Source organism: Cebus imitator, unplaced genomic scaffold (assembly GCF_001604975.1).
Source record: "Cebus imitator isolate Cc_AM_T3 unplaced genomic scaffold, Cebus_imitator-1.0 Scaffold20, whole genome shotgun sequence".
Lineage (NCBI taxonomy): Eukaryota > Metazoa > Chordata > Mammalia > Primates > Cebidae > Cebus > Cebus imitator.
The window spans coordinates 8,447,886-8,475,825 of record NW_016107335.1 but is presented as its reverse complement, the minus strand read 5'-3'; the positions used below and the strand labels follow the sequence as shown (position 1 = coordinate 8,475,825).

The 27,940-nt window shown below is 41.3% G+C and overlaps 1 protein-coding gene across 2 annotated transcripts in view; it reads left to right on the top strand.

The window, feature by feature from the left end:
- GIMAP8 (GTPase, IMAP family member 8) overlaps window positions 1-16,534 on the top strand; it is a 24,922-nt gene extending 8,388 nt beyond the window's left edge. Inside the window, exons 2-5 of one of the 2 annotated variants that reach the window (XM_017520698.2) lie at window positions 3,756-4,416; window positions 7,674-7,719; window positions 11,636-12,262; window positions 14,278-16,534. In XM_017520698.2, coding sequence (XP_017376187.1) covers window positions 3,756-4,416; window positions 7,674-7,719; window positions 11,636-12,262; window positions 14,278-14,966 — 2,023 coding nt within the window. In that variant the 3' untranslated portion in view covers window positions 14,967-16,534. The remainder of the gene's footprint in view (window positions 1-3,755; window positions 4,417-7,673; window positions 7,720-11,635; window positions 12,263-14,277) is intronic. The other variant, XM_017520705.2, reaches the window with a different exon arrangement.
- The last annotated feature ends 11,406 nt before the right edge of the window (window positions 16,535-27,940 follow it).

Below are 27,940 nucleotides of genomic sequence, written 5' to 3'. Positions count from 1 at the left end.
CCCTCCCTGTGTCCATGTGTTCTCATTGTTCAACACCTGCCTATGAGTGAGAACATGCGGTGTTTGATTTTCTGCTCTTGTGTCAGTTTGCTTAGAATGATGGTTTCCAGGTTCATCCATGTCCCTACAAAGGACACGAACTCATCGTTTTTGATGGCTGCATAATATTCCATGGTGTATATGTGCCTCATTTTCCCTGTCCAGTCTATCATTGATGGGCATTTGGGTTGTTTCCAGGTCTTTATTTCTAGGTCCTTATTCTCTTGCTGTTTTTTATAATTCTTTTCAGCTTTGACTTTTGACAATTTGATTATAATATGCTTCAGAGAAAATGTTTTTGGATTGAATCTATTTGAGAAGTTTGAGTTTCCTGTATCTGAATGTCTATATCTCTCACAGTACTTTGGAAGTTTTCAGCTATTATCTATTACATAGATTTTTCTATGACTTTTCACATTTGTCTCTTTCTGGAACTCTCAAAATTCAAATGTTTATTTACTTTATGGTGTCCCATATGTCATACAGGCTTTCTTTATTCTTAAAAAATTTTTTTTTCAGGCTGAGTTATTTTAAAATACATGGCTTTCAAGTTCAGGAATTCTTTCTTCTGCTTGATCTAGTCTATTTTTGAAGCTCTTGTATTTTTTTTTTTCCATTTTGTTCATTGAATTATTCAGGTCCAGGATTTTCATTTTTAAAAATAATACCTATCTCTTTATTGAATTTCTCATTCATACCATGATTTGTTTTTTTCTGATTTCCTTGTATTGTCTATCTGTGTTCTCTTGCATGTTGTTGATGTTCCTAAAGATCATTGTTTTGAATTCCTCTTCAAACAATCCATAGATTTCTTTTTCTTTGGGATCTGTCACTAGAGGATTATTGCATTTCTTTGGAGATATTATGTTCTCTTGCTTATTAATGTTTTCTGTGTTTTTGCACTCTGTACATCTGGTGTAACAGCTCCTTCTTTCAATTTTATGCATTGGCTTTTATAGGGAAATACTTTTTCCAATAAATGTATCTCTAGTGTTGATTGGGTAGGGTGCTTTGGCTTTGATTCTGGGTAGGTGCAGTAGTGTAGTCTTCATATGCTTTCTTTGGCTGTAATCAATGTCAGTGTTGTCTGAAGGTTCCTCAATGGTATAGCCTGTGGTTGTTAGTAAAGGCTGTGGTAAGGTTTTCCTGGGGATGTAAAGGCTGTGGTAAGGTTTTTCTGGGGATAGAGACATCAAGTGGCCTCACCTTTGGGCGCTTGGGTGATGCACATGGGCACCAGTATTGGTGGCTATAGGCAATATCGATCAGTACTCAGTCCTCTAGATGGTATACACAAACACTGATAGTGGCAGGTGGAGGACCTGAATAGGCCAGTATTTGGCCTCCCAGGTGGTGTGTGTTGGCCATAGCAGTAGGTTTGGCGGGCCAGTCCTTTGGCCGTTGGATGATGTATGTGGCATTGGCAGTGCCAGTAGCAGTGGTGGGCCAGCCTTTAGACCCCCAAGTAGCATGCATGGGCCCTGCTGGTGGCAGTAGTGAACTGGGCTGGCTGGAATCTGGGCCCCTGGGCAGTGTGTGTAGGTGCCAGTGGCAGCCGTGATGGGCAGGGTAAAGTAAATTATTTTACTACTACTTGTTATCTTCAATATTTGGAGTCAGTTCTAGGTCAATTTTCCTTATACAGAGTTTACATTAGCTTCAGATGGACACATACATGGAAGTATGATAAAATGAAAAAAAACCTAAAATGCTCATTTACGTGTAATAAAAACCCTACAAGTTGGTATGATTCTTTGCAGATGGCAGATCACTTTTCAACCATCATTTTGTTTATTTTCCAACTTATTTTAAGGAATATGTTATTCTTACTTAATGAAAATATACTTTATTAGAAAAGTTGTTGTCAAATGATGCAAATGAATGTGTTTATAAGGAAATTATGGGCTGAGCATTGTGGCTTATGTCTGCAATCCCAACACTTTGTGAGGCCAAAGCAGGAGGCTTGCTTGAAGCCAGAAGTTTGAGACCAGTCTGGCAACATAGAGAGACCCCCATCTCTACAAAAGGTTTAAAAAAATTAGTTGGGCACGGTAGTGTGTGCCTGTAGTTCTAGCTAATCTGAAGGTTGAGGCAGGAAGATCACTTGAGCCCAAGAGGTCGAGGATGCAATGAGCTACGATCCCACCACTGCACTACAACCTGGGCAACAGAGAGAGACATTGTCTCTGAAACAGAAAAATAAAAGAAAAGAAATTATATGCATTTTCTTTTTGATTTTTAAAAAATCATACTTTAAGTTCTGGGGTACATGTGCAGATTGTGCAGCTTTGTTACATAGGTATACATGTGCCATGGTGGTGGTTTGCTGCATCCATTGTTCTGTCATTAGGTACTTCTCCTAATGCTAAATACATTAGGTATTTCTCCTAATGCTATTCCTCCCCAATGCCCCCACACCCTGCTATTCCTCCCCTAGCCCTCCACCCGCCAGGCCCTGGTGTGTGATGTTGCCCTCCCTGTGTCTATGTGTTCTCATAATTTAACAAAGGCTATTTATGGATGATGGATCCATAGAAGATTTTTTCTTTAACATTTTCTGAATATACCAAATTGTCTATAATAAACATGAAACTTCACAATTAGAAGAATGTAAAAAATGAAGAGATTATGACACAGAGTGATCAGATAATGAGTGTAAGCACATTGTGAATTGGCAGCTGAGGGATTTTTACCCTCTCCTGGAGTGATTTTTATGGAGTGGTACAAATCTGTCCCCAGTGACTGGCTCCTCCCTGAGGTCCCATGACATTGTCCTCATGTGTGTCACCTTCTTATCTGCTTGCTGCATCTTTGCCTTTTATTTGTTGTTGTTCAGTCTTTTCATACGAGTGACAAAAAGGATACTGGAGCAGGCTTGGTGGGAAGGGGAAGGAGCCCATCAAGAGGCAGAGACAGTAGAAGAGGGTGTGAAACAACATGAAGAACTTTCTGACTTCACCATGGACCCTGGAGGGCTGGCCATCCAAGAGGGTGCCGTATGAAGGTTTCATAGGGAGAGCCAAAAGACTAAGGTTTTAAAGAGAGAAACACAGGATCTCAGGTGTAAATCTGTGTGGGAATCACAGCTAATTGCTCATGTGCTCTAAAGGGAAAACCTGTGATTATGGTAGAGGGGAGTTGTCTCCTTGTAATGTCGGTTTTGCCATGAATTTCCAGGCCTCACTTATGTCAGGTCAGGGACTCCTGGGCAATCCAGAGGAAAATGTGCAAGGAAGGGTGATTGAACAGTTACTACAAATCAGCTCAAAACATATGTCAAAAAAGGTGGAACCTGAAATAACAAATACAGATTAGTAGTTCTCTCTTCCTTTCAGATTCTGATTTGATAGGTCTAGGTTGGGTCACAGGAATCTGTATTTTTTAATCATCAACCATTACTATTAATTATGAGATTTCCTTCAATTTTAAAACATGTTATTTACTATGGTTTCTAACATATCTGACTCCTTGTGGCTCCTAATGGTAAAAAAAATTTTAGGAAACTAAAAGGGATCTCTGGGTTTGTCTCAGAGATGAGAGAACAGGAAGATCCTGGGAAACAGTGTTTCTTGTTCTAATCTAGTCTGTGTCCAGAGCTTCAGTAGCTCAAATCCATGGGGGGCAATTTGAGTCAAAAAGAGAATGTCTTTTCTTGCTGTTCTCCTGTCCGCTCTGTGTGGGAGTTGAACACTGATCTTTTGTTTCTGTCCCAACAGAACCAGCGGGAGCCTGTGTCAGGAGAACATGTCAGAGCAGAGCTACCAGATGCCAGAACTGCGGCTCCTCCTCCTGGGGAAAAGCCGCTCGGGAAAAAGTGCCACAGGAAATGCCATTTTGGGCAAAGATGTGTTCACATCCAACTTCAATGATCAGATAGTGAACAAAATGTGCCAGAGAGAAAGTCAGGTCCTGAGGGAAAGGAAGGTTGTGGTCATTAACACCCCTGACCTTTTCTCCCCAGTAGCTTGTGCTGAAGACAAGCAACGCAACATCCAACACTGCCTGGAGCTCTCTGCCCCCAGCCTCCATGCCTTGCTCTTGGTAATTACCATAGGCCATTTCACAAGGGAGGATGAGGAAACGGTCATGGGCATCCAACAAATGTTTGGAGCTGAAGCCAGGAGGCATATCATTATTGTCTTCACCCAGAAGGATGATTTGGGGGATGACTTGCTGCAAGATTTCATTAAAAACCACAAATCTCTCAAGCAGTTGGTTCAAGACTGTGGGGGCCGATACTGTATTTTCAACAAGGCTGTTACTAAGGATGAGCGAGTCAGCCAGGTGTCGGAGCTCCTTCACAAGGTCAAAGATTTGGTGAAAATGAACCGAGGACCCTATCATGTGAACCTCAAAACTGAAGGCAGCAGATTTCAAGTAAGAATTTTGTTTAATATCTCTAAAAATCTCTATGTTGCTGAAGATAGTGGGATGAAAATGGGTACAAATAAATGAAATATTGCATTGTGTGATGCAACATGGGTTTTGTTTAATGAGATTTTGACACGTAATTTGCAGGAATAAGAGGTATCAGATTGTAGGGTACTTTAAATATCAGCCTAAGGACTTTAGGCTTGATTAGCAAATTAATGGACAAATTTAACCCTTATCTTACTTGGTCCCTCATATTATTCAACACAAGTGACTTGCTAGACTCTTTCTTCCCCTGGCTTTCATATAATTGTCCTCTCTTTGTTTATTTGTTTTATTCCTCTTTTTCTGGCTATTCCAAGGATGGCTGAGTCCTTCTCTAATCTCCGGCCTCTAAAAATGAGCATCCTCAGGGCTTGGTTCTGGCCTTCTTCAAATCTTTGTCCTCTCTTCTCAGATGATGCCACACTTGTGTAGCATTGAGCTTTATCTACTACTGACAGTTTTCAAATGAGTAGTAACTCTAGGCCAGGTCTGTCTTCTGAGTTCTTCCTCCTTTGCAAATTGCTGCTTGGCGTCTCCATGTGTCTCTGTTATATTTTCTCACACTTAACATGTCCAAATTTTTGATCTTCCCTCTTAAATCTATAAGACTTCTGCCTCATACCTCAGAAAAGGGCTGTGCTGTTCACCATGCTCTTTGTACCCACACCCCAATGCCAGCTCTGCTGCCCTGGTAGCTCTCCTTGGAGAGCCAAGAAATCATCAGGTCTTGCAGGATCAATATACCTGGAATCTACCTGCTTCTCTCCATCCCACTCCCACCGCCTGGTCCAAGCCAACATTGTTTCTTGCCTGGACTATTTTAACATAATGATTTTCTCCTCATATATTCTTGGGCTTTATCTGCAATCTCTTTCACATGTAACAGCCAAGGGGAGATTTTAATTAAGCTTTTGACGTGAAAGGAAAATGCATTTGTAACTAAGGAAGATACAAAAGTGCAGTCTTTTGCCTTAGAGGTGCTTATACTTCAACTGGAGTGGCTGATGCATAAGAAACAAAGCGCTCCCGGCTGAGGGTGAGGGGGATGCTGGCACAGAGGATTTGGCAAGGGGAAGCCCCAGAAAGGGTACAGCAGGCACATGCTGAGCCTGGCGGACATTCTGGTCAGAGAGAGACTTCTCAGAGGGGAAGAGTAATAAGCCCAAGCAGGATGGAAATAAGAGGGAAATCATTTACTGAGTGCCCACTAAATTCCAGACACAGACGAGAACTAACTAAGCCCTCACAACAACTCTATGGACAGATGCTCTATGTGTGAGGAAACTGAGGCTCAAGAGCACTGAAGGCACTTGCTCTCTTATTTCCTAGCCTGAACGCTCCCTCCTCTATGACAATCTGTCTCTTCCTTGAGGGCAGCATGGAACAGGGATGTCAGCAAAGAGAAGAATGGGCATGTAATAAGTTTCCTGTAATGAAACACTCTGGTTTAACATGCTCCGGTGACTGCCTGGTGATCATAAGGTAGAGTTCAGAATACTTATTCGTCTTGGCTTCTTGCTCTGTGCTGTGCTGTCCATGCCTTGGTCCCTCTGGCCTTCCTGTTTGCCCCAGAGTTATGCTCACATCCACTCCTGAGCCTCAAGCCTGCAATTCTCTCTGCACTGACACTTGCTCTCCCCGGCTCCCACCCTGAACCAGGTTTGCTTTGATTTCTCCATCTGCATCAGCTCAAAGTCACTTCCTCAGGGAGTCCTCCCTGACCATCCTGACTCTCAGGCCTGGAATGAGCCCCACAGCTTCCTTTCCTCATGGCACCGTCACCACCATATCAAGTGATTTCACTGGTTGTCTCCCTACTAACTCCATGAGGACAGAAGAAATAGTATCTGTTTGGTTGACTACAGCATCTTAGTTTTGTCTTCTGTAAAGCAGAAATAATAATCACAGGTATCTCAGGAATTGCTATGAGAATTAAATGAAATGCTTACAAAGCTGTTAATGAACACTTGAAACTTGGCAGGTGTTCGGTAATTATTAGCTGTTATTATTATTATGATGAAAATGCCTGAGGATTAAATAAATTAAGGAGACATCTAGGATTTTAACAATCCAGAGACTGAGTCAGAGCCATACTTTTAGGACTGTATGCCCTGAACAAAAAAAAAAATTAGTATAAATAAAGATATATGTACAAGCATAGGTAGCACAGGATCATTCGAAACAGTAAAACCAGAAATAACCTGAAGATTGATTAATAAAAAGATGGCCGCATCAGTTATGCATGTCCATACTATGGAATAAATTGTATGTACTTAAAGAATGCTGTAGATCTATCTATATTGACCCCTACAGATGTACAGAATGCATTACTAAGCAAATTGTAGAAAAAATAACCTAATAAGTCTCTATATGTTCATGTATGCTTGTATGTATTTGTATGAACATAGAAAAAGATAGAAGGATATATACCAGTTAACAATCATTACTTTTCTGGTGGAGTGGGAACACAAGGATCATTATTTTTATATGGCACACATTTACCTCGTAACAACATTTTGCATTTAAAGAACACTAAAGAATTTGAACTGGGCTGGTAAGGTTAAAGAAATCTGATAATGACAGTTAAATGGAGAGGATGCAGGGAGCGGGAAGGTTGAAGGTATCAGTGATATTGAACAAAGCCAGGCAAGAAAGCAGAGGGAAGGTTTCCTTGGCCAGCATGAAGATTTAACAAAGACAATGTTAAAATGAAGTCTAGGAAGCTTCTAAGACTAGCAGGTTCATAAAATTGCATACCGATTATTCACTTCCTTTCTTGATTCCATGACAATAAATATTTTGGAACTGAGTATAAGGATTCCCCAGGAAGGAGAAGGGGATGTCATTATGTGTTTGGTCCTCTATCCTGTTGTCTCTATTTGCTGGACTTGGTACGGGATGGGATTCCAAATGGTATTGGACTATTCACCTCAAATTAGAAGAAGCTTCCTCTCCATATTGGGAGCAGTGATGAAAGGAGATGTTGAAGACTGCATCTCCTCTGGGAGCCAGTCACAGCAGCATCAGGGGGTCTAAACATCCACTGCCATCGTGGACAGGTCCACAAAGACTGACAAGGACCATGACCAGGGCCTTGATTTGACCGCATCTGAATTACATTCTGAATAACATACTTCAATTTCTTTCTTTTTTTCCCTTTACTTTGTGGAAGATGAGGTTTTAGATCTGTGTACACCATTTTTTCCTTTATTTTCTAGGACTCTGTGAATGAAGCTGCATCTCAAGAGGGAGACAAGCCACATGGTAAGTTGGTCTTTAAGAAACATTAAGCTGATGTTTCTTAAATTTTTCTTTCGAAGGCATTATACAGCCAAAGTGAAGCAGAAACATTATCCATATAAATCAGAACAAAAATTCACCCTGGGGACCTAGCTGAGGTTGGTGCCTGCAACCTGTCCCCCAGGGAATTCCTAATACTTCTGAGTAGATACAGCACCTGCAAAGGTCCTGGACCCAGAGAGGGTGTCCTTGGACTTTTCTGAAGTGTTACAGAGCTGGGCTTGCCTCTTGTGTCTTTTCCTAACTCAGACTCTTCTTTCTGGCCTTGGGTCTGGCCCTGCCCAAGTTTTGACTCCTCTTAGGTAAGCAGAAATCACTCCTTCATGGACAACACCAACTTGCAGAATTCTCTGATGGAGTGTGGTATCCAGGCAATGGTTGCCAGCAATGATAGATCCTGCACATCTGCATAAGTCAATATGTATAGATCTACGTCTTTCTGTTTAGTAGATGCAGTTCATTACACAGTGTGAACACACACAACAAATGCAACCGTGCCTTTACTGATGGATATGCGAGTTATTTCTGAGTCAGCTCTGTACAAGCTCTGAGTGTCCAACTGTGAATTAGACAAGATCCTTTTCCTCATGGAAATCTCCCAGATAATGAAATCATAATTTTAATAGTGTTGATAATAATCGCAGCTGAGGCCAGGTGTTGTGGCTCATGCCTGTAATCCCAGCACTTCGGGAGGCCGAGGTGGGTGGATCACTTGATATAGCCAGGAGTTCAAGACCAGCCTGGTCAACATGGCAGAACCCTGTCTCTACTAAAAATACAAAAATTAGCCAGGCATGGTGGTGCATGCCGGTAGTTTCAGCTACTCGGGAGGCTGAGACATGAGAATCACTTGAACCTGGGAGCGCAAGGTTGCAGCGAGCTGAGATCTTGCCACTGCACTCCAGCCTGGGCAACAGCAAGACCCTGTCTCAAAAAAAAATTGCACTGACATTATGTTCTGGGAAATAACTTATATATATATGTAATTCAATCTTCATAGTATATTCATATATAATCCTCTTAAAATACACAGTTCAGTTCTCATAACAACCCTGTAAAGAAGATGTCATGAGCCACATCCTCATTTCACAGCTGAGTGCTTTCAGGCCAGAAATATGTGAACTCAGGCAGAAGGGTTTCAAAATTCTGGCAATGCCTTTTGGCTAAGACCTCCAGGAACACATGTGTGGCTGAACAAAATTGGGTTTATTGACCTGTGGCTGTGAGGACCCAGCACACTATGGGGAGTCATAGGGAATGTCAGAAAGAGGGAGCTGGGAAGGACTTTTTATAGGATGTGGGCTCGTGTTAGGTGATTTTGAGGAAGGTTCCAGGCAGTGGGACTTTGCTCCGGGATGGATGCTCTTAGGAAGTGGGGCGTAGTTCCACAATGAAGTGTTTGAATAATTCTTCTGTCCAAGATGACAAGGGTGGAGTGAGGCTAAAGCTATCCGGAGGCAGCCTCATCCGTTTAGCCAGGGCAGGGAATATTCAGGCAGTGCTGTTGTTTTTATGTGCTCAGACATGATTGCAGAGTGGTTGTGGTTGTGCAAGGCTCGTGTCTGATTTTCTGTAATATCGTGGATGAGGGGCTGAGCACAGTGGCTCATGCCTGTAATCCCAGCACTTTGGGAGGCTGAGGGGGGTAGATCATGAGGTCAGGAGTTCAAGACCAGCCTGGCCAAGTGGTAAAACCCTGTCTCTACTAAAAATACAAAAATTAGCTGGGCATAGTGGTGGGTGCCTGTAATCCCAGCTATTTGGGAGGCTGAGGCAGAGAACTGCTTGAACCTGGGAGGCAGAGGTTGCAGTGAGCCAAGATTGTGCCACTATACTCCAGTCTGGGTGACGGGAGGATGAGGGACAACAGGATGCCACGGCCTTGCTGTGGAGGCCAGACCAGCTCCTGGCTCTCAAGGGGTACTTATTATTCCTTCTCACTTTTACTTTTAACCACTACAATGTTTGGTTTCTACAAATTGAAGAGAGCCTATATTCAAAATAAATAATAAATTATTATTTTCATAAGAATAGAGGAAATATACATGGTAGCTAATTTGTATGGTTTTGTGGGGAGCAACTTAGATGAAGCTCTCTTGAAGAAGTTATATTTGCACAGGAACATGAGCAGCCAGCAGGAGTTAGGGAGGGAGGCAAAAGTGCTGTCATATGAGCAAAAGTCCTGAAGGCTGCAAAGCAGGAGGTGGAAGTGTGAGGGAGGGAGGGGCACTTCCAGGCCTGACTCAAGTTCCTTCTTACCTGCAAAGCCTTCCATGCACACTTCTGTGCCAGCCAAGTACGAAGGGCTTTATAGGTGCTGTTTCCTTTAGTCTTTTCAACCTCAATGTGGGCATTAGATTCCCAGACTGCCAACATGGAAACAGATTTGCAAAGCAGTAAGTTTTCCAAGGCAACACAGTGAGGGCCTGGCATCACTAGCATTTTTGCTGTCTTGGTTTGTGTTTAATACCGTGTCCACCCTACCTTCCCAACTTGCTGGTGAGACCATTCCCACGAAGGCTGTTGATGACTCAGCATCAGAGAATGCTCCCTGCGGTTGCTGACTCTCCATTTTGCTCAATACATAGGTCTGGCGTTGGTGTTGATGCTGGCCCAGCCAGGGGATGTGTGGAGAGATAGCTGTAGGGTGCAATTCTGCAGGTTTTTACAGCAATTTATTGAGGTATGATTTACATAGAATAAAATGCACGAATCTTAAGTAAACAGCTTGATGCCTTTTTCCATATCTATACATATGGGATCCCCATCCAGATAAAAATGTAGAGCTTTTCCATCATCTTAGACATTCTTACTGCCCCTCACCACAGAGAACCACTGTCCAGACTTCTATCAACATAGATTAACTTGGTCTGTTCTTTTTTTTTATTGCATTTTGGGTTTTGGGGTACATGTGAAGAACATGCAAGACTGTGGCATAGGTACACACATGGCAGTGTGATTTGCTGCCTTCCTCCCCATCACCTATATCTGGCATTTCTCCCCATGCCATCTCTCCCCAACTCCCCACCCCCCACTGTCCCTCCGCTATTTCCCCCCGACAGACCCCAGTGTGTGATGCTCCCCTCCCTGTGTCCACGTGTTCTTATTGTTCAACACCCACCTATGAGTGAGAACATGCGATGTTTGATTTTCTGTTCTTGTCTCAGTTTGCTGAGAATGATGGTTTCCAGGTTCATCCATGTCCCTACAAAGGACACGAACTCATCGTTTTTTTATGGCTGCATAGTATCCCATGGTGTATATGTGCCACATTTTCCCTGTCCAGTCTATCATCAATGGGCAATTGGGTTGGTTCTAGGTCTTTGCTATTGTAAACAGTGCTGCAATGAACATTCAGGTCTGTTCTTTAACTTCATATGAAAGAATCATATAGTATGCAGGTTTTGTGTCTTGCTTCTTTCACTTAGTGTGTGTTTTGATATCCATTTATATTGCATATCACTAGTTCACATTTAAAAAAAAATTACTAAGTATTTGATTTTATACCACCAAGGGACATTTGAAAATCAGATTCTCCCTAATCCTGCCTTAGCCCCTGGGCTTACCTTTGGTAAGCGACATACTTACCTTTGATAACAAAATGAAAGGAACCCCAAGGACCAAAGCTGATGAAGGCCAAAGTCGGCATGTTCGTGTTCCTGGGGAATCTTAAGCTCCATGAATATCGCTTAGTTCATTCCTGCCCCTGTCTGTGGCTTTCACCTTGTTGGAGAGCTTCTGGCTGGGAGTAGAGCTCTACCAGGTTACAGTGTTGTTGCCATTCTCTATACAAGTTGGCAGGAATGAGAAATCATAACACCTGCCCACATCCATATTCAACTGCAGGAAAAGACTATGAACCTGTTCATTTGTCCCACAGGCCCAAGGGAGAGGCAGCTGCAGTCCACAGGACCCGAACAGAATCCAGGGACATCAGAACTGACGGTCCTCCTTGTGGGGAAACGCGGTGCTGGAAAAAGTGCAGCAGGAAACAGCATTCTGGGGAGGCGGGCCTTTGACACCAGATTTAGTGAGCAGTCAGTAACCCAGAGCTTCTCGACTGAGAGCAGAAGCTGGAGAAAAAAGAAAGTTTTGATCATTGATACTCCGGACATCTCCTGTTTAGGGAACATTGACTCAGAACTTAAAAAACACACCTATCCAGGCCCCCATGCCTTCCTGCTGGTGACACCACTGGGCTTTTACACTAAGGATGATGACGCAGTGCTGAACACCCTTCAAAGCAGTTTTGGAGAAAAATGCTTTGAGTATATGATCATACTCCTTACCAGGAAAGAAGATTTAGGGGATCAGGATCTAGAGAAGTTCTTAAGAAACAGCAATGAAGGTCTCTGTTGTCTCATCCAGAAATGTGAAAACAGATATAGTGCCTTCAACTACCGAGCAACAGCAGAAGAAGAGCAAAGGCAGGTGGACAAGCTCCTGCAAACAATTGACAGCATGGTGCATCAGAATGGGAACAAGCATTGTATTTTCAGAGAAAAAGGTAAAACTGTGAATAGAATATATATTTTTATATATATCACTGAAAAATAGGTATAAAATACACAAGAACTTTTAATTTTCTAAAAGACATAGAGAAGACAGAAAGGACAGGTCTCCTGTTCCTGTGTTAATTTGGCCTTCAGCTCCATCTATGTTACTGCAAAGGACAGGTTTTCGTTTATTTTATGGCTGCATAGTATTCTATGGTGTATACGTACCTGCATCTAAAATAAAAGTTGAAGTAAAAAAGAAAGGAAATTAAAACTGGCAGAAGGAAAAGGCAGGACAGGTCCGTTCTATGGACTCTTTTCTCTCTCTTTGTTTCTCAAATTGTACTCAAGTTATAGCCTTCCCTTGCACATTCTCTTGAACTGGTCTTTAATTTTTTCATGATCCTTACTATCTCTTCAACTGGATGGTTGGGTCTTGAGGAAAGGAGTTGACCCTTTCCAACTCTTTGTTTCCCCATGGAGTACTGCTGCCCAGGGCTGGGCACAGTGCTCTCTTTGCTACTTAAGAAGGACTCCTCACCTGCTTAGTGCTACAGGTTCAGTTGACCTACACTGAAGTCCTTCCCATTCTTACTCATTCCATTTTTTTTTCTGCTTCAAACATCTTTACCCAGGAAGAATATAAAACCCAAAGGAGCATATCTTCTTATTTGAACCCTCCTTTGGAAGTATAGATACATGGGAAAGTCAGGAAAGGCTGTGTATAGAAAGCCCAATTTGAAACAGGTTTTGGAGAATGGATTAAATGGCCAAGCAGAAAGCTGGAAGATATTCCAGAGAGTCTACCAGCTATTTCAAGCAAAGAGGTAGGACTAAGCATGTCAGCTATTAGGGTACAAAAAAGAATAGTGTTGGTGTGGATGGGGGTTCACAGCTCTAAAGAACATCTTCCAAGAACACTGAAGATTAAGACATTGAGCATTAAGAACACTGAATTAGAGAATATGGGATGGGGAGTCAGGCTGGATTTCAGAGATACATGAGAACCACACCCTCTGTAGGTATAGAAGTAGGGACTGAAGCATTTGACAAATATGGGAATGTTGGAAGATTAAGCTGTTGTTCATCTGTGAAATTGTAGGTTCAGTATAAGCAAGTTAATAACTTCCCCTTGAAAGAAGAGTATGCAATGTGCTTTCCTCCTCCTTTGCATTGAAGTAGATATTAGCTACTTGATATGGAATTCATAATGGAAGAGAACTATGAAGAGACTTGAATGGGCACTGGACCATCACAGAGCAAGTGCAAGAGCATAAGGACAATCTCAAAATAACACATATTATAAGGTCTCTATGCATCTGCAAATTCCATTTATAGGGAAATTCATTCTCTTTCTCCATCATGGACTCCACACACACAGCAGTGTTAGTGGATACTCATTATTACAACCATGTGGTGTCTTTCGACTCATCAGTGAAAGGCAATTAAGTTCAATATGGTTTTAATGAGAAATGAATTTTCACATAACCTAAATAAGGAAACTGGTAATCTATCGGTGGTATGTAGAGTTCCTTTTTAATGAAAGTCAATTGAACAGAAAAATTCTTTAAATACTGTAAGGAGATGTTGCTACAGTTAGCAGTAGTTGGCGGTGAGAAGATGTAGTTGTAACAGGAACAGAAGACAAAGGGATGAGATATGTAGACTGGACCAGGCTGAGGGTAGTAGAGAGTACGAAGGCCAGGGGGCACTCGCAGGTGCCAGGGAGTCCAGAAGGTGCTGGAAAAAGGGAGCAGAGTGGATTCAGTGTTAGGAACAGTGCTATGTTAGTGGATGAACCGTGGATGGAGACTGTAGTCCAAGTCCTGCTGTGATTCCACAGACTGAGCAAACTGGGCCAAGTCATTTCCGTGTTTGGAGATTCCCCTCCTTGGGTGAGAGGAAGGCCTTGATGCTGTTTGAGCATCTTCTTTGTTTAGTGATGTAATCTTGCTTCATGGCATAACTTTAAAATCCAATTCAGATCGGCCCATGGTCACAAATCTTTCCCACTTTCCTTTGACAGAAGCCCTGAGCATTGTCCTCGTGGGGAGGAGTGGGACTGGGAAGAGTGCAACCGGGAACTCCATCCTGGGGAGGCTCATCTTCACCTCTCAGCTCCGGGCCAAGCCAGTCACCAAGACCAGCCAGAGTGGCAGGAAGACCTGGGACGGACAGGAGGTGGTGGTTGTGGACACTCCTTCCTTCAACCGGATTCTGGATGTCGAAAAGGACCCATCCCAGTTAGAAGAGGAGTTCGAGCGCTGTTTGTCCTGCTGTGGAAAAGGGGACACATTTTTTGTCCTGGTGTTCCAGCTGGGACGATTCACTGAAGAGGACAAAACAGCGGTGGCGGAACTGGAGGCCATCTTTGGAGCAGGCTTTGTGGAATATGCAGTTGTGCTGTTCACCCGGAAGGAAGACCTAGGGTCAGGGAAGCTTGACGACTTCGTCATGAACACAGACAACAAAGCCCTTAAGAACATTATTAAAAAGTGTGGGTGGCGCGTTTGTGCCTTTAACAACAAAGAAACTGGCCAGGCCCAGGAAACCCAGGTGAAAGCTCTTTTAACAGTAGTCAATGATCTGAGAAGGAAACATGGGTGGCATGGGTATCCCCATCCACGGGAGAACATCAGCAAACCAGCTAAAAATGTCCAGGAGATTTCCCAAGCCAAAAAACTCATTAAAAGTTTAAAAGATATGTTGTCATAGGTAGCCGAAGTGCCTGGGGTCTGTTCCTTTAGGGACACCCTCAGGTTGGGGGGAGGGGTGGGGCATGGTAGGACTGGTGGGAAGGCAAGAAGGCTCATGGCTTTGAGGGTCTGAGAGGCAAATACATCCCACCTTGCATCCCACCTTTATTATTTGTAGATAAATAAATTGCAGGTGGGGGCGAATAGTAGGGGATCATAAAGGAGAAAGAAGAGACAAGATGGGGAAAAAGGTATCAGACATTAGGCAGATATTAAGAGGTAGAATCGAGTCACAAGAATCAATATACACTGTTATCAAGGCTGAGAACACCCTTGATCAGAATGTAAATAGTTGCACAACATCCCAGGGGATGCAGATACATGAGACCAGGGTAATGTTCAGGACACTCCTGGGCATGGCAGATGTGGGAAGCAGACTCCAGAGGGCCTCCCTGTTGTCCAGGGCTGTTGGCTCCCAGAGCTCTCCTGTCTCCTTTGGGATGTGACTCAGGGCTAGAGTGTTCCTTTCTTCCCATGGTAGCTATTCCTCACTGCTCTTTTCATTCCACGCCTAGTTGTGAAGTGGGACACAGTCTCCCATTCCTGGCTGTCTCCGAGGAAACAGACCTGAGTCTTGGAGGTTTTGAGTGATTTTATTGCTAATTATCACAGTGACATAGACTAGAATGGCAACTAGCAGCATGGTAAGGTTGCCAAAATCAGAGAATCCTGCAAAGTTCTATAATTCTAAGTGTTGTTCTACATTTCCTCTAGAGAAGGCTATTAGAATCTCCATTGTGTTTCTCTTTCTCCCTCTCTTTCCCCTGAGGTTAGGAAACAGGTTAAAACTCAGAGAACCCCAATAATAATGGTTTAAAAACACCAGGGGATTCCTGTATCTCATGTCAGAAAGCCGGGGAGTAAGCAATCTGGGGCTGGTAGGCATCAACATGCCAGCTTTGTTCTATCTTTCTGTCCCACCTGCATTGGCATGTGGCTTCTACACTTGAGTTTGCTTCTTGGTTTCAAGACAGTGGTGTTCTTTCTGTGGCTGAACAGATTATTTTGAGAGGTTATTTTGATATGTAAGAGAAATCTGGAACCTTCTTCTGGGTAGATACAGGGTAAGATGTTTTAAATGTTGAGCACTTGGTACATGCTTTGAGGGCATAATCTGTGTCATCTGTTTTTTTCCCTAGATAATATCAGGTTACTTTCAGTATTAATCCATTTAAAAGAGCATGGATGGTTGCCATTAATAGTTTGGGATTGCAGATAACTCTTAACATGATAACTTCTAGAAAATGTGTGTGCCATGGACACAAGGGAACAAGAGACAGCAGGGTATACTTCAGGGTGGAGGATGGGAGGAGGGCGAAGATTGAAAAGCTGCCTATTGGGTGTTATGCTGGTTTCCTGGGTGACAAAATTCTCTGTACACCACACCCTTGTGACACGCCACTTACGTATATAACAAACCTATGCATGTATCCCTTGAATTTGAAATAAAAGTTGGAAAGTAAAAAAAAAAAATGTAAATATATTTAGTTGAATCTAATAATAAAGATGAATCAGATTATGAATTCATATTCTCTTTCTGATTTGTATTTTTCTGAGTTAGGGAAGGAGCATACCTTCATGAAGAGACAATTCAGATGTTTAGATACCTTGACTCAGGTGAGCTTTTTGTATCTTTGGTGCTTGTGGATCTTTATTTAGACTGAGTGACAGCCACTTGGGTGTCAGGTCCCTGACAGCTCAGGTATGTTTCATTCTGGACATTTTACTACAGCAAGGACAAATAAGCATAAGCAGTATTAGAACCAGAAACATGGGCAGAATAAGGTCTGAAAGGCATTCTGTGCTTCTTCCCTGAGCTTCCCTTCTGCTTGAGGGCAGAAACAAATCCCAGTGTGCTGCCTATGGCTGAGCAGGTGACACTGGGAGCTGTGCAAGGTGGGGGATGTGTGGGCTCAGTCATGTGGCATCCTCTCACAGGTAGGCTCTGACGTAGCTTGCTGTTTTCTTTTAGGTCCAAGCCTCAGTGGGGTGACAAAACTGCTGTGTCAGTTTCTGTGAGAAGTTCATGCTGAGAAAGAGTTAGGACCTAAGAGGTTTATTTATGGGGAATGCCCATGAAAGAAAAAAGAGGGAAGAAGAAGAATTGGGCAGGGAATGCCTTCAGACTGTGATTTACACCTGACATTTGCAAGAGGAAAGTGGGGAGGAGCTGAGTTGGGCAGGGAGAGCCTGGCAAAGCCCAGGCCAACTCAACAGGGAATTCTGGGGCAAAGACAGACCAATAGCCAGTCCTGCATAGGACAGGCACTAGTAGGCTCTGCTGTGCTCAGCTTAAGGCTAGGGGCTGCTGGGAGAAAGCATGCCTTCAGCTCAGAAGCTGAGGTGGGGCCTGACAGTGTTGCAGCTGGAGGCTGCCAGCTAGCTGCATTTCTTGGAGCTGAATGGCAAGTTTCTTCTTGAAATGAAAGCCTTCAAGAGTGGCGTCCCTTCCTTACTGCCAAAATTGGCTGACATGCTCCATGTCTCACTAAAGACCCCTACTTGAGCTGGAATTCCAGAATTGATATTCCACTCTCTTGAGTATATGTGCCTTACCAAGGCCACTAACATGCTAGCCACCTATTGCTCGTCCTGCCTCTTCAATGTGACGTCATTGAGGTAATGTGCTGGTTCTCAACTGGAAACAATTTTGCCCTGTAGAAAACATTTGACAATTCCTGGAGAAATTCTTAGTTGCCTCAACAGGGAGTGGGTGCTACTGGCATGTGGTAAGCAGAGTCCAGGGATGCTGCTGAATAGCCTAAAATGCACAAGACAGTCCCCCACAACAAAGAATTATCTGGACCAAAATGTCAATAGTCCTGAGGCCGAGAGACCCTGATACAGCAGACCAATGTGATAGATTGCAGTACGTACAGATAGTCCAGACCTTGTTTGGTTAGAGAGTGGAGAGAAGTAACTTCTGAGGAAGTGGTTTTTTGCCTATTTACTGTGTCTCTGTTTTGCTAATGCACTAACAACTTGCTTATTTTTCACAACGGGTCATCCAGCATGCCCAGGCTCCCCTCCTTCCTCATAGCAATTCTTTTCACTATTCTCTCTTTTCCTGCACTGAGAAAGATGTACTGAAGAACAAGGCTTTGTGATGAATTTAGCATAAAGAGTAAAAACAATAGTTTCATGATTACATAAAGACAGAAAATCCCATAAAATTGGGCTAAATTTCTGCAAAGGAGTCAGCTGAGCTGCTGACATGATCTGTGAAACCTGCCAGCAAGCTCGCTTCTCTAGGAGAATCCCCAGGCCACTTGGCTATAAGCCCCTTCTCCTCCTACCTCAAATGAAGCATCCACCTTTTCAGCAAAGACCCTCTCCTTTCTAGCCCATCATTTCATCAGTTTGTTCCATGGACCCATTGGTCCAGGCTCTACCACTAGCACACTATCATCCTCCCTAGCAGATTAAAGCATCAGCAGGTCCTACCTCCCATTTTCCCGTGAGAGGCAACTTAATGTTCATGAGAAACCTCTGTGGCCTTTGCTCTTGCACCTCTGTATTTCTGTGAATACACGTAGGATGTACTCGACAGACTGGTGAAAAATCTAGTTGTGAACAGCATGATCAGCGTGGCACATTTTCCGCTTCAGCTACAAACAGTTCCTGTATTTTTCTCTTCACTTCATATTGTCCTCATGTATGTTAGTGTGTGGCAGTGTGGCAGGCCTGCATTTCCTGACCCACAGACTATAGGGCAGTGTGTAGGCTAGATTAAAAGGGGTCAAGCCTGGGCCAAAGTGTCATGCCTAAAAGACACTCTGGGAATATATCTGTAATTTGTCCTTTGCAGGTCTTCAGTGACCTGAAGTTTAAAATGATGTCATGTTGACAGTAATAACGTTGTTTTCCTAGCTTGCAACTCACCTGCTCTTGCAACACTCTGGGCTGCCAGCAAGTTCCTATTTCCTCTGAATTTATTTCTGAGGTTTCCCAATGGATGAGTTGTATTAGCTACTGAAAATTTCTGTCACTTGCCACGTGGCATTTACCCTGATTTTACTCTTGTCCTGATCCAAATCCTTCTCCACTGGGTACTGCTTACTAGGTACTGTTAACTATGAAGCATGACTTTCAATCCTGTTGGCAGCCATGTCTTCAAGTCAACACTGCAAGTTTTACTGGGTATCGGAGAATCCACAAACACCTTTGGAGTTTCTGTGATTTTTGTTTTCACTGGGTAATGAGATTCTCATGGGCACACTATTGGCCCTACTGGCTGCTCATCACTTCCTTCCTGGGTTTCCTATTTTGTAAGTGGTGCCATAATCTATCAAGTTGTCCAAGCCAGGAGCCTTGACTCTTTCTTCCAATAAATAACAAAATAATTATGTATCATAAAGGCTTCATATCTCTCTGGGGCATCCACTTTTTTTTCCTTATCTCTACTCCAGTTATGGTCACCATCCTTTCTGGTCCGGATTGTTGCAATGGCTTCTTTGGATTGAACCTGTTTCGAGGCCTGCTTCTATCAAATTATGTTCCACACTGCAACCATGATGCTATATATTTATAAGGCAAATGTAATTGTGAGACGATGTCATCTCATCATCTCACATTAGCATCATTAGCAGAATAATGCCCTCCAAAAATCTCCACGAAAAAGAGAACACTGTCAAAAATAGTCAGAATCAACTCTTCTCTCTTTTTTTTTTTTCTGGGTATCAACCCAAGGCTTGAAACAATATTGAGAGTGTTCATTCAAGAAAAGTAGTGAGTTTTGTGGTGCTTCAACTTGCCCCTTTTCTATTACCCCCAACTCTGTGGTAACCTTGAAAACCAACAAATGAAAATCACTATGAAAATTTGCAGCCTGGAAGCCACTGAAGGAGGCTGATTGGAGTTAGAGCTCCTTAAAAGTCCCATTCCTAAAAAAATGTCATTATCTGGCCTCTCTAGTGGTGCCCTGGAAGACCCCACTTGCAACTCAGGAATGGAAAACCAAATGGTGTATGTTCTCACTTCTTAGTGGGCGCTAAGCTATGAGGACATGAGAATAATGCAATGGACTTTGGGGAATTGGGAGGGGCGAAGATTGGTAGGGGGATGAGGAATAAAAGACTAACACTGGGTAACACTGTACTCTGCTCGGGTGACAGGTGCACTAAAATCTCAGGAGTCACCACTAGAGAACTTACCCATGTAACCAAAAACCATCTGTACCCCAAAAACTATTGAAATAAAAATAAAAATTAAAAATAACAAGATAATGAAAAAGAATAAATATAGTACTAATTTAAAAGAAAAATCCCAAAGTCCTCCCCACTGTTTCTAAGAGTCCTCTTTTTCCCCAGCCTCCTCAGTCCTGTGGAATTATGCACTGTTTCTTTGTTAGAGCAAGACTCTGAAAGCCTAAAATGTGGTGTTTTTACTGTTACTTAAAAAAACACACGTTGGTATTCACACACACAATTATTCCTATTCAACTTTTTTTCCTGTTTTTTTTTTTTTTTTTTTTTTTTTTTTTTTTTTCAGAAAGTTTTACTGAAGATTCTGCAGAGAACATGCAGAGCCAGCATGCAGCCTTCCTTCCTGATTTTGGTCACTCTTCCTTTTGCTCCTTCCTCTTTAAAAAAAAGTGCAAGATGCTTTTATTTGTGTCTTTGAGAGACGGTTCCTTAGTGGATAATAATATCTCTCTGTTAGTCTGTCAAGCTTTGGTTAAAAAAACTCACTCCCACCCCCTTCCACATTATATTGAAAGGTAGGAAAAGTCACTTTAATAAACATTTAAAAACCTCACATATTCAGAATATTGGACACATTATAAATGATCAAGTATGGACATAAGAATGTTTAGAGTACTCCATCAGGTTTAACAAGAAGATATATTTATACTGATGTCTGGCATTCAATTTATGTTCCTTAACTGTCTAAAAGGCTCATTTCTAAATATTCTAGCTCCTGGAGAAGGGCTGTCTCTTTTTGAATTTTTCTCCAGCTGATTTTTTTCCTAGCAGTTTGCTGGTTGTTGCTTGTTATTTCAGTTGTTTGATTGCTTTCAGTTTCTTAGGTTCTCATGTTTGCCCCTCTGTCTTAAAATCTCTTAATGTTTGGCTGAGAGAAGATATTTTGTGGTGTGCTTCCTGTTTTGCAGAAATCGGCCTCATGCTTCCTTTGTTCTTAGGGGATTTTTTTGAAAATTGTTTATTATTTGTCCCTGTAGTTTCATATTCTCTGTGGCCTCTCCTTATGTAACCTAAGATCAATGACTTGTTCATTTCTCCTAACTGGAGTTCTAAAAGTCATTGTAATATTGGCTCCTCATGGGGGTACTTAGAACTTCTTGATAAGTTGCTGATTTTACTGGAAATACTATGTCCAGAATTTTTTGCTAAGGATTTCTGCATTTGATGGCATGCTATTCTTGTGCAGGATAGAGCTATATAAGGCAAAATCTTGCACCCATTATTAACACATAACCTGCGGGCACATGTAGTAGTTGCTGCAAGACAGGTTCGTTATACAAATATCAGTTATGTATTAGACCATATTAATAGAATGAAGGAAAAAGATTACATCATCATGTTGTTGGATGCAGAAAAAACATTGCGTATTTATCTGGGCACCAAGCAAAATATGTAAAATTTGAAGCCAACTTTTGGAAATAAGTTTGTGGTTTTTAGCACCCCACAATTTGTCATCTCGATTTCCAAACCCCGACAGTAGTAATATGGCTATATGAAGGCTGTATTAGACTGTATTACAAGAGCCAGTTCCAAAGTGAAGCCTACAATCAAATAGCAAGTAGAGAATTGCTGCTTTGACAAGAGTTTGGCTAGAAGGCCCAACTCATTATAAATGGGATCACTCTTTGGTATTTGCATTATAGCATTTTATTTATTTGTTGCAGTATAGAAACATGTTTGTTATTGATAGTAGGAAACTATGGTTTTGTTGACATCTGTACTATGTATTACCAACGCACCAGTAGCTTTTAGATTGTATTTTAGTTCTCGCTGCTAATGTTACTTTGCCTCAAACCAGGATTCCATGTTCCTTCTCTTGGGTTCCTAGATCACCCTGCACCCATGTGTAGGTAGCTTACCTGGGGCTTCCTGTTTCCATGTTGTAAGCTGATTGGAGTAGATCTATTTCGGGCAGATTCAGGCTAATCTTTTGCTCTTCAGGCTTGCTCTTCTCAGTCTAACGTGGTATGGATGTTAGCTGAGTTGCAATCTGGGCTCACACTACTCCATTTAAGTGGGAGGTCTGGGAAGTCTTACTTTGAACTTTGAGTCTTGCTGTGTTCTTCATTCCAACATATTAGGGGGCCCTGTGTTTTGGATAAAAAGGTGATCATTTGCCCAACCAACTCCATTCTTTGTGTATAGATGCTATTATTCAAAGCTATGGAGGAAAGAAGGGACTCATCAGCGCTCTGAATCTAAACAGTAACACCTGGAATGGGAATAGTGGTTCAAAAAGTATTAACATACTTATTTTTTGGTCTCTCTAAGCACATGAACATGTGCTAAATTCTGTTGTAGGCATCCGTCTGTCCTGAGGGGAAATTAAGATATGTTTGGTTATAAAAGAGATGCCAAGGGACAAGTAAAGTTAATATTCAGATTCAAATATTTTAAGAAAATGGGCCGGGCGTGGTGACTCAAGCCCGTAATCCCAGCACTATGGGAGGCTGAGGCAGGCGGATCATGAGGTCAAGAGATCGAGACGATCCTGGCCAACATGGTGAAACCCCGTCTCTACTAAAAATACATAAAAAACCAATTAGCTGGGTGTGGTGGCGTGCGCCTGTAGTCCCAGCTACCCAGGAGGCTGAGGCAGGAGAATTGCTCAAACCTGGGAGGCGGAGGTTGCAGTAAGCCAAGATTGCCACTGCACTCCAGCCTGGTGCCTGGTGACAGAGTGAGACTCTGTCTCAGAAAAAAAAAAAAAAAAGAAAAGAAAAGAAAAGAAAAGAAAATGGCTTTGCATAAATCCAATGACACTGCAAGACAAGGTTTTGTCTAAGTTATCCAGAGTTGTGCCTGGTGGGGGAGGCAGTCTGTTTTTCTGTTTCACTCCAAGAGCTTACCAAAATATTTCAATCACATTTATCTTCCCAAAAAGTACTCTGATATCAGCTTGACATTACAATTTCCCCTTTAAATGAATGAATGAATCACCTCTAGCTACTACTAACTCTTAGTACACAATTTTTTAGAACAATCTCGGGGGCTTCTGATATTTGTTTTAAGTTTTAATCATTAATGGATGACTGTTTCTGAAAATCCACTTTTCTCCTTACATTTATGAGACAAAATAAAACAGACAGTAAATGTCAGGTAAGGTTCAGCCAGAGAATTAAATTCTGTACAAATAATGGTGCAACAGCAGTCTGTTTTGTTGTTGGGGCAGCCTGCTCTCACAACTGCAACACAGCACAGATGTTACATTCAGCTCCCTTTGGAAATAAAATAAGATACATTTAAGTGTAAAAAATATATTAAGACTTCTTGATAAGGAAGACTGGGGACTCTTTTTACATGTAATTTTTGAATAAATAATATATTTAAATGATTCAAAAACCAGAAGAATATGAAATAGCAAATATTAAGATATCTTGATTCCATCTTGCCTATCTGATTCTCCCACAGTTTTCTAAAGGTAACCATTGTTTCTTGGGTATGCTTACATTGTTTCTTTCTAAAAATATAATCGAATCTTAGTACACATTCTTAATTTATTTCTTTTTTCAGATACTATGTCTCCCTCTGTCACCTAGGTTGGAGTGCAGTGGCAGGATCATAGTTCACTGCAGCCTTGAACTCCTGAGCTCGTGGTCTTCCTGCCTCAGCCTCCAAGTATCTAAGACTATCAGCATGTGTCATCATGTCCAGCTAGTTAAAAAATTTGTTTTGCACAGACGGGGGCGGGAGGGTCTCACTATATTGCCCAAGCTAGTCTCTAGCTCCTGGCTTCAAGCAATCCTCCCACCTTGGCCTCCCAAAGTGTTGGGATTATAGGTGAGCCTGTGCACCTGGCCATATATTCTTAATTTCTTATCTTTTTTAGCATAAAAGGTAGCATACTGTTTATATGGCTCTATATCTTGTTCTTTTCACTTAACAACATATCATGGGGATTGCCTCAAATCAGTGTCTAGAGAGTGTCTAATTTATTTTATACAACTGTGTTTATTTTAAACAACTGTACTTTATACAGCCACAGTCCTTTGCGTATCAATACCTGCATTATGTTAACTTGCTTCATTTAGGATATTTCTAAAACTTTGCAGTTTCAAATAGTACTTCATTGTTTGCTAGATTTCACTCCATACAGGTCGTGCTATTCTGCATTTTCACTAATGAAGTGTGAAGGTGTCTGTTTGTTCTCATATCATGGGTTTTGAAAATCTGATGGGGATGATGTGGAGAAATAGGAAGACTCTTACACAGTTGGTGGGAGTGTAAATTAGTTCAACCATTGTGGAAGCCAGTGTGGCGATTTCTCAAGGATCTAGAAATAGAAATTCCATTTGACCCAGCAATCCCATTACTGGGCATATACCCAAAGAACTATAAATCATTCTACTATAAAGTCACATGCACACGTATGCTCATTGCAGCCCTGTGTACAATGGCAAAGACCTGGAACCAACCCAAATGCCCATCAATGATAGACTGGACAAAGGAAATGTGGCACATATACACCACGGAATACTATGAAGCCATAAAAAACGATGAGTTCGTGTCCTTTGTAGGGACTTGGATGAATCTGGAAACCATCATTCTCAGCAAACTGACACAAGAACAGAAAGCCAAACACCGCATATTCTTACTCATAGGTGGGTGTTGAACAATGAGAACATATGGACTCAGGGAGAGGAGCATCACACACTGGGGGCAGTTGGGGGTGGATAGGGGAGAGACAGCGGGGGTGGGTAGGGAGGGGAAGGTGGGGAGGGATAACATGGGGAGAAATTCCAGATATAGTATGCACCTAAGTTAAATAAATAAATTAAAAAAAAAAAGAAAATCTGATGGGGAGTAATCATATCTCAGTGCAGTTTGAATTTGCATTTCTCTCCATGTGAGTGAGATTAAGCATCTTTTCATATGTTTAATATCAGTTTGTTTTTCTGTTAATTTTTTCACTTATTTTGTCCATTTTTACAATGAATTGTTGGACTTTTACATTTTTATTAACAGTAAACTTTATTTTTTAGAGCAGTTTTAGATTCACAGCAAAATTGACCAGAAAGCACTGAGTCCCCACACACTCTCTGTCTTCACACATGTCCAGCATCCTCAGCTATTGACATCCAGCACCACAGTGATACACTCGTTACAAGCATTAAGCCCAGCCTGACACTCTACACAATAAGAGCTTAGTCAATTGTCTGTTCTATGAGTTACAAATACTATTTTTCAGGCTGTCATATTTTACTTTGTTTTTGTTATGTAGAAGTGTATCACTATTATTTAGGCAAATTAATCAAATTATGTGTATTTCTGATTTTTGAGTCATACTTTCCACATGTATAAATTTTAATGGAATTGTTTTCTGTTTCCTTCTAGGACTTAAATTTTTTTTTTTCTAGGATTTAAATGTTTTATTCATTTGTAACTCATCCTGGGTTTATCAAGCAATTCTTCTGTCTTGTCTGTATAAACGGTTCTTCCAGCTACTATATAATTGAAGAGGAAGGGAATATCTTAATACAAATATTCTAGCTACTTAACAGAAAGGATATGTTAGAATACAATATCAGCATTTTGCAATATGCAATAAACTGACAAATCTATACAATGCTCATCAATAACTGCTAACATAAAAAGAGGAAAAGCAAGGCATCAAGTGCCCCCTGATGGAAATACACAACATCATCTATGAGTAACATTGTCAAAAAATTGAACTTGATTGTGATCTCTCTGATCAAATCAAACACTACTAAATTCCAGTTTATAAAAATGTGTGAGACTGAGGAACATGGCAAGTGATATCAAACAGAAAAATGCAGAATGGAGAAAAAGCAACAGTACAATTTATATAGTATTTTTAATAAATACATTGCAAGAAAAGAAATAGGGGAAGAATCTTTTGTTTCTGGCCATGATAGAGTAATGGGAACTGTTATTTACCCTCCTTCCATAAACAACCAGAAAAATAGTAAACTATATAAAGGAATTGTTTCCAGACATTGGACAATAGGCTGCTCAGGACTGGTCCATGAGATAGGTCAACTGGGTGGAAAATGAAAATAGATGTCAACTGAGATTTCCACAAAAGAATAAGAGATCAAAAATAGTAAATACTTGGATAAATACAAAATATTCTTTAAAAAAATTATTTAAAAGAGAGATGATAGACTTGAAAGCATTTTCATTGAATTTACCTTTTATGTAAATGTAAAATGTTTGACAACAATAATGCAGAAGATGGAAGAAAGGGAGTGAAAGTATAATGTTACAAAGGTCTTATAGATGAAGTGACGTAATATTTACTGATGGTAGAATGCGACGTACAGAGAATAAAATAAGGTGCGGCTAATAAAGCAATAGTGGAAATAAAATGAAAATTTAAAAAGTTGCCATAAAAGGCCTGGTGCAGTGCTTCACACCTGTAATCCCAGCACTTTGGGAGGCCAAGGCAGCCGGATCATCTTAGGTCAGGAGTTCGAGACTGGTCTGACCAACATGGTGAAACCCCATCTCTACTAAACAAAAACAAAAACAGAAACAAAAACAAAAACAAAAACTAGCCTGGCAGGGTGGCGTGCACCTGTAGTCCTAGCTACTTGGGAGGCTGAGGCAGGAGAATCTCTTGAATCCAGGAGGCAGATATTGCAGTCAGCTGAGATCATGCCACTGCACTCCAGCATGGGTGAGAGAGCAAGACTCTGTATTAAAAAAAAAAAAAGTTGGCATTAAAAAAGAATAGTTGGAACGAATAAAAATGAATAGCAAAATCATGAATTTAAACACAACCATACTGATAATCATATTAGATTAAATTTCTAAATGCTCCAATGATAAAACACGTCAGATTGGATAAAAAAACAAGACCTCACTGCATGCTATCTAAAGGAAAGTCTACTTTAAATATAAAGACACAATGGGTTAAAAGCAGAAGAACTAAAAAAGACACATATCATGCATATATCAGACATAAAAAAACGGCAATGGCTATATTACTTATCAAAGTGGGCTTTAGAACAATGCTATCTCTTCACCAGGGATAAAGAAGAACACTTCATGAAAATAAATAGGTTAATTCATCAAGAAAATATAATAATACTACTGGCTGTGCACCCACCTAGTTAAAAACTAACAGTTTTAAAAAATAAGTGAACTTCAAAATTCAAGAAGTGAAAATTGACAGAAATGAATGGAGAAATAGACAAATCCCCAATTATAGCTGGAGATTTCAACATACCTTCTGTAATAACGCATACTATTTCCAAACATGTATGAAGTCCTTATTTTCCTTAAGATTGAGTGCAGATGACCAAAGAGAAACTGTTTTGTAATTCAGATTTCTGCCCACAGACCTTTGACTTAAGGTTTCATTTCCCAAATTCCCATCATCTTACTACTAAGTGGGTGGATTAGGATCTGAAGAGATGCATCAAGGGACAGAAGGAGAATGAACCATTTTAGATTAGGGTTCCTGATCTTGCACAGTGGGTGGCTCTGTTTATGCATCTAAATAAAGATTCATAAAGCAAGTTCTTAGATTCATAAAGCACCCAGATTCATAAAGCAAGTTCTTAGAGACCTACAAGAATTTAGACTCCCACACAATAATAGTGGGAGACTTTAACACCCCACTGTCAGTATTAGACAGATCAATAAGACAGAAAATTAACAAAAATATTCAGGACTTGAACTCAGCTCTGAACCAAGCAGACCTAACAGACATCTACAGAACTCTCAACCCCAAATCAACAGAATATATATTCTTCTCAGCACC